Consider the following 7,706-nt stretch of genomic DNA (forward strand, 5'->3'; position numbering starts at 1 on the left):
TAAAACAATAATTGGAGTTCATAAATATAAAGTTTACAAAAGTAATAAGTGGGGTGGCTGGTTTGAGAACCAAAGTGGCTAATCTTTAAGATGGGTCAAACCGTAGAGGTTTATAAGACAAGCTAATTCATATTTGAAAAAACTCTATAGCCAAAAATACAAATCAGGAGGTCAAAGATCTTGATGACAATCATGGTTATAGGTTTTGGCCCATATAAGCAAAGGCTTATAGGAGTTTAATGACTTAAGCAATTCAATCATAGGAGGGTAGACAGGAAGGATGGATTTTAAGATGGTTTGGATAGAGATTTAAGTAATATTAAGATGAAAATTATGGCTTTTCAAGACAAAAACAATCCAAAAGCTTATTTAAAGTGGAAAAAAAAAGGAGTTAATTTTTTACTTTCACCATTGCTCTGAGATAAAGAAAATAAAACTTATTATTATTGAGTTTATTGACTATGTTTTTATTTAGTAGGATCAACTTGTCTTAGAAAAAAAAAAGTAATGGAGAGAGACCTATAAATACTAAGGATGAGATAAAAGTAGTCATGAGAAAAAGGTTTGTTCTTGATCATTATTATTGGAGACTATATAAAAAATGACAGAGTTTGTCTAGGTATTATTGGAGACTATATAAAAAATGACAAAGTTTGTCTAAGGGTTCTAAGAATGTAGAGGATTATCACAGGGAAATGAAGATTGTCAATATTAGAGCTAATGTTATTGAGGATAGAAAAGCTACAATGGCAAGGTTCTTAGATGGATTGAATAGAGATATAAATAATATGGTTAATTTACAACACTATATTAAGATTGAAAATATGGTTCATATAGCTACCAGGATAAAGAGATTGTCAAATAGAAAGGGCAGTATATTTCATTAAGGTAATTCAAGTTTATTTTTAGCTTATAAGCCAAATTATAGGAGAGAAGGTGCTTTTATATCAATGTTGAATCATCTAAGGCTTAGAGAAAATATTCGACCATTAAAATAAAAAAGATAAAGTTAAGATCCCATTTAATCATAATTATGATATTAAGTGTTTTAGGTGTTTGAAGAGTGAACATTTGATTTACAATGTCCAAACAAAAGGATTATGGTTATGAGGAAGCATGGTAAGATTGAATCTAAAAGTCACAAATCCGAGGAGGATGAGATGCCACCACTTGAAGACTATAGTAATGTTAAATATCTAACTGATGAAAAGGCTTTGATGATTAATAGATCACTTAATGTTCAAATTAAAAAGGTATGTAGTATGATTATTGATGATGAGAGTTATGCTAATGTTGCTAGTACTATACTTGTTAAAAAACTAAATCTGAACATTATTAAACATGAAAAGCTTTATAGACTTTAATGGTTGAATGATTATAAAGAAGTAAAAGTTACTAAGCAGGTTTTGGTTTCTTTTTCGATTAGAAAATATAAGGATGCGATTTTATATGATGTTGTGCCAATATATATTACTCATGTATAATTAGGAAGACCTATGCAATTTGATACAAAAACCAATCATGATAGGTTTAAGAACATATAATCTCTAGAGAATGGTAAAAAGAAACTCATATTTGTACCATTATCCATAAGACAAGTGTATGAAGACCAATTGAAATTGAAAAGAGAAAATGAAGCCAAAGAAAAAAGATTAAACCATATGAGAATGTGATAAAGAGTGAAAATAAAGTGAACCAATAGAGAAAAAAGATTAGATTTAGATAAAATAAGAATTAATAGGGATTCAGCTTATTAAAGAAAGAAGAAAAGAAAAGACAAAAAGAAAAAGAAAAGGTGAGAAAAGAAGAATTGGAAAAATTTAAGAAACATGTTAATATTTATAAAAGAGAGATGAGATAAATAATGCTTATTTTTATGATATGCATATGATTTTATTGAAGATGACCTAGTCATAACCTAGTCATTTTGCAATGATAGACTATTTAATTTTGGCATTAAAGATATTTTGGACTTATTTTTCTTAATGCATAGGTTTACTCTAATTAATAAGCATACTTTTTAATCGGACTGTTATATTGGGATAAAGTTTTACCAGAAGTTTTCAAATGTCTTGTTTTATATTGGGTTAAAATTTCAGGATAATCGGATATCTGAAAGACCTTATGATAAGGTTCAAAAGCTATTGTGCATAAATTTTATTAATTTTCTAATTGATTTATGATTGATCGCATAAATTTTATTAATTTTCTAATTGATTAAGATTGATCTTTTTTTAAAAAAAAAAAAATATTTTATTATTTTTCCACTATTGTTTAAGTTTTTTTTTTATTTTTTTAAAAATATTTTATTATTTTTTCACTATTGTTTAGGATATTTTACCTAGTATAAATAAGATTATTTAGCTTGCATTTAAGTTTTAAAAATAATAATAAGAAATGGATTGGTTATTCAGAAATAAAACTTGTGTGTAAGAGTTTATTATTCCTCTTGGTTCCTCATGAAACTACCATGACTTATCGAAGAATTAACCAAGTTTTGTGTTGTTTTTTATACTTCTCATTTATGTTTATTCATAGGCATTATGTAGGGGTTCGGTTTTTATACTCTTTATATTTTTATACAGGTTATTATTTTATTAAGCTCAATTACAAGCCTGAATTTAGCTTTTTTAAGAAAGGTCAATTTGAATATGAATTTCTGTATCTTTATATCGACAAGGTTGCATCAAATATCCTAATTCTTTCATTATCTCCATTTCCTTTTATGTTTGGCTAATATTTTATGACAGAAAAAAATATAAAAATAACATAAATGTATTTGGTTGCATGGACAAAGATAAATATATAAAAATAAATATATCTCTAGAATAATTTTTAAGTAAATTTAAGTTTTTTCAAAACAAGAAAAATGTGTTTGGTGGCATGAATAGAGACAAAAATATAAAAATATTTATATTTCTAGGATAATTTTGAAATCAGTTTAAGTTGTTACAATAAAAAAAAAATGTCTCTTTTATCCTAATTATCTCAGTCTCTTCTCTACCACAAGACAATATCCAAACTTTATAGTAGTGCTTTCTAAAGTTTAGTACAACGTCGAGTAACATCATGTTGCCTTATCATGTGCAAACATCACCTCTCTAACATGAAAGCAAGATCTTCCTCTTATGTAAGAAAACACCAAATGAGCATCCATGATAAACTCACTTGACACATTACCTCCATGATAAACCCCATGCATTAAATGCACTGGACACTATCCTAATTGACTCAAGGAGAAGCCAGAAACAGTAACCCCACATGATAAAACTTTCTACAATATGCAGGACAAAATTGGGGTGAGCAAGCATGAACCTTCACAAACTCTCAATTAGGGGACCCTACGACAATGGCAGCATCAGGGTCCAGCCTAATACTACCAAATCTTGATTCCGACAAGTCAACCCACTGCAAGAAGATACGGGACTCGTTGACCTTCGACCTCATAATAAGTGAAAATCATTGTGGTTCGAGCATGCATCATCAACGAAATCTGTCTCCACAACCCATTTTCTCTTCCCTGCCACACCATCTTCTGATCCACCACATATACATACGACAAAGAGACCAGAGACACTCGGTTACCATGGTACTAGCAGCCAGCATGTGTAATTTGTTTGTTATCACGAAAAAAAAAATACAAACAAAGTCAACCCAATTGTATATCTTCTGTCATTCTCAAGGATGAGACTTCGCATCAAAATTATTCATAAAGATCCTTTCTTTCTACACTTTGTCGTGAGTTTTGAACTGTGATGGTTAAAGAAAAGCTATCTTCTTAAAATGTTTTATTTTAAAAGCGGTAAGAAACGCTATGTCACACTCTTAAAATGTTAATTGTTATGTGGTGTAGAGGTGTCTAATAATACTAATCTATGCAACAAATTAAAAGAAAATAGAAAAAGGAAAAAGTCTAGATCCGAAGGCTTGCATGATTAGCAAAATTAATCACCCCCACCATTAATTGCCAAGGTGCAAATACATGTTCTTACAATATTGAAGATAGAAAATGTAAAGAGAATAAGAACCAAGAGACAGACAGACTGCATACACATGGGCTCGTCAGAATCACTAGTCCAAACTATCCAATACTTAGTTACTAGATCAGTAACTAGTAATTATTAAAAAAAAAAAAAGGGAAAAACAATGGGGAAAAAGAAGTTATAGCCAAAAAGGATAATCTAGAAGTAGGTATGTATCAAAATACATAGCAGCTCATCTTTTCTGTACCATTGTTGACTTGTATCAAATGCTGCTATTTGCATGGATGAAATTGAATATCTGTTGAACTGAGCTTGCTATATCTTCTGCTGTAAACCCAGAGTCACTTGCAATCTGAACCAAAGAAGAAAAATACTTTTTATTCAAGATTGATTCAGTTAAAAAAAAAACAAGAAGGTGTTAGACGAGCAAAGGGCAGCTGATTTTATACTTTGACATTAAATGAATAGAGAACAGTTTGATCAATGGTGGTGATGTTGGTGTGGAGTATGTTAAGCTGCAAATCTTCTAGTGCTGCAATGGCCTTAATGAGCTGGCCTGGCCTTCTCCTAGACAGGATCTTGATCATGGCATCAAACCCTAAAAGCTTTACTTCAACATCAGCCAAGCAAGACTTGTTTTCAGCTGTTTCTTCACGGAGTCCGGTCTCGAAGTCCACGAGCTTCATTTGATCATTTGGTAGAGGCATAGGAGAAAAGAATGCAGGCTGAGCTGGTTGTTGGATTGCAAGAGAGGAATCATCCATCAGTCTTCGCCGTTTCTGGGATTCTAGGCACTGAAGTAGTTGCTCCAATTCTCTCACAAACTCTATGGCTCCACCAATTATTGAAGCTTGATCTCCCTGCATATCCACAAAAACCAATATCCTGTTATAGAATGTCTTAAAAGACTAAAAATGGTTTCCAATTTGGTGGTTGTATATCAAACAAATTAAGATTTTGATAAAAAAAATCAATTGAATTTTCATGGCATTTCTTGAATGGAACACATAAAACTTGATACCCGTTGCACATATGATCCTGGCATGAGAGACCTCAATACTCGAAGATGCTCATTCATTTGCTTTCTTCGATTTCTTTCAACTGCAATATGAGTCATTCTTTGGCTCTCAACTTCCTCACTTGTCTTGATAGTTCTTGGCCTTTTTCTCTTGTTCTTCCCCTCTGGTATAGGGTTCTTGTTTTGAAGATCTTGATCTCCAAGAAACTGAAGTTGCACCGAGTTGTTATCCGAAATCCTAGCTTCTTCATCTTCTCTAATTCCCCTCTCTTCCCCCACCATTCCTGCCCTATTCTCCCCACTACTTACTCCTGTAAACATTTCTTCAATATTTTCTCCACCTAGTTGAGGAACCCTTATGGATTGTTCCTCAATCTTATCATTCAAAACAGGAAACTTAAGGAAGTAAACCGGATCAATCCCAGTTTCTTCCTCCGATATCTTGTTTTGATTTAAGGCCAACTTAGGCCCAAAATCTGCAAATTGCATCACATCAGCAAAGCTCAATTTATCGAAAGAAGTAGAAGTGCAAAACCCGGATGACATTTGTTGTTGATGTTGTTGAGGATTATTGAGCATATAATCAATCATCCCATTGTTGCAATCATCATCACCAGAAGTTTCACCTATCCGCTGCTTTATGAGTCCAAGGTGGTCTTGTTGTTGATGATGATGATCTAGAGAGTAATCTAGCTCAGTAAAACTTCCCTGCGAGAAGTAAAGTTCAGAGCAAAGTAACATGGTGGCGAATTGATTTATCAATAAAAAAGACAGTACTATACTAGTGAGAGCTAAGATACCGAGTAATTCTCTTCTTTATCCATCGCTTTATATACGTGTGTGAATGGCTTTAATAATAATTAAAAAAAAAAAACCCTGAAGCTAGAAGCTCAATTCATGCAAGGACAAGCTGCTAGTCAAGTTTCTTTAACCGTTGTCCACCTGAGAAGAAAAAAGCATATGATTCCTTCAAATTAACAGCAAGTAAATATCGTACTACTAATAGAGACATAAACTTAAGGAGCTAGCTGTTATAACACTAGGTTTTTTGTTAGAATAGAAAAAACATGAAACAAAGTTGCATGGAAGTGATTGGAAATAGAAGTTGCCACATAATAACCTGATTGGAGAGAGACGATGAGAGAAGAAGAATAAGACAAAGGGTCAAAATTTAAGTGGGGTTATGATATTTTGAAAGGCAGAAGAGGCATGGTGTGCCCCCATGGAAGTAGATTTTATATCAAGTGAAAATTTCTTGGATTGAGGGGTGGCGAGTGTTGTCTTTACATAATGGGCCAGGATTGCCTGTAAGAGCTGGCTTTGACTTGATGAGAGGGAGAGGGAGAGGGAGAGGGAGAGGAGCCTTGTGGATTAATGTCCCCCTTACAGTTTCCCCTCCCTTTCACCTCCCATTATTTATGTGTTTCACAGGCCAACAACGCTCTTTTCATTGCTTTTTACCACCTCTTTTCATGACTCTAATTAAAGATGAAGGCTGCAGATTTGAACATTTCAACTTTCAACTCTGAAAATTAGATGATATCGTCTAGGGTATCATGGGCTTGATCTGCACTCCATTTCAATCCTCGTCACTTTCACATGTGATCCATTCATGGTATAGTAATATTTTAATGTAACACTATTAATGAAGAGAGCAGTGCCATGCATTTGTAGCTTCCTTTTCTTTTATCTTCTAGATTACAACTCCAAGATGTGATCCTGGAAAAATTGGGCGCTAGATCATGTTCTTATATATAAGCTAGCACAATCAGCATGGTTGGATTCTCATGTATTATGAGTTGTTTGGAATTTAATTAGCGGTCATACCGCATACGTCCAATTATGAAATTTCATTATGTAATAATATTAACGAATAAATTATTTATGAAATAAATAGATAAATATTTTTGTACAAATATATAATGGACCACGATTATTTATCTAACTATCATTTATCGTTGAAGTTTTTTTATAATTAAAAACTCATTTGTCAAATTCAGTATATCATATTACCATTAGTTTGAAACATATTTGCCTCTCTTCGTCTTTAACAGGAAGGAACAAATTTAAGCACAATTGCATTGCATCAATTCTCATCAGGTCTAATGTTTTGTTGAGACATTACATTAAAAAAAACAAATGCATAAGAGATTCATTGTGGCCTCGTTGTTGGTTGGAATGATGCAATGACATCTTTGTCTTTCAAATAAAAAAAAACATGTGAGCTAGTTTTTTTTAAGATAAATACATATGACATCATAAAATTATTTTCCACAGGGGGGTGGTTTATAATTTCTAAATTCCCTTAAAAAAAACATTTAGATGGTATAATGATGTTTTTGTCAATCAAACAAAAAACACGTGAAGTGGTCTTTGAGGGTAAAAACATAGTTTTAAAACTCGATCTAGCCAGACAAGTCGACCATGAACTTGGGGTTGGAGTCAGGCTAGGTTGAAGAAAAAATTAGGAAGGAAAAACCTATCATGACCCGACAGGTTGACCCAGCAACCCGGTTGATTGCAAGACCATGTCAAAAACCCGATTGCAACTCATTGATTTTTTTTTTACTAAAATGATGTTGTTTTAATTTTTTTGAAAAAAATTGATACGAGCGACCCAATAACCTGGCCAAAACCCAAAACCCGAGCCTTGAATTAGGTCGAGTCTGTAACTATGGGTAAAAAAGTTTTTTTTCATGGAATAC

The 7,706-nt window shown here is 32.6% G+C and overlaps 1 protein-coding gene across 2 annotated transcripts; it reads right to left on the minus strand.

The window, feature by feature from the left end:
- Window positions 1-3,914: 3,914 nt before the first annotated feature.
- On the minus strand, window positions 3,915-6,345 carry LOC105140498 (transcription factor FAMA). Of its 2 annotated transcripts, XM_011047357.1 has the most exons (5): window positions 6,122-6,344; window positions 5,802-5,943; window positions 5,005-5,709; window positions 4,433-4,843; window positions 3,915-4,335 (listed from the first exon to the last, which is right to left on the minus strand). In XM_011047357.1, the coding sequence occupies exons 2-5, from the start codon at window positions 5,823-5,825 to the stop codon at window positions 4,246-4,248; spliced, it is 1,230 nt and encodes a 409-aa protein (XP_011045659.1). In that variant the 5' UTR covers window positions 5,826-5,943; window positions 6,122-6,344; the 3' UTR covers window positions 3,915-4,245. The 2 variants fall into 2 exon arrangements, with proteins under 2 accessions (XP_011045659.1, XP_011045658.1); XM_011047356.1 differs by having other exon boundaries at window positions 5,005-5,943; window positions 6,122-6,345.
- Window positions 6,346-7,706: the final 1,361 nt, after the last annotated feature.

This window comes from Populus euphratica, unplaced genomic scaffold, assembly GCF_000495115.2.
Source record: "Populus euphratica unplaced genomic scaffold, PopEup_1.0 scaffold274.1, whole genome shotgun sequence".
Classification (NCBI taxonomy): domain Eukaryota; kingdom Viridiplantae; phylum Streptophyta; class Magnoliopsida; order Malpighiales; family Salicaceae; genus Populus; species Populus euphratica.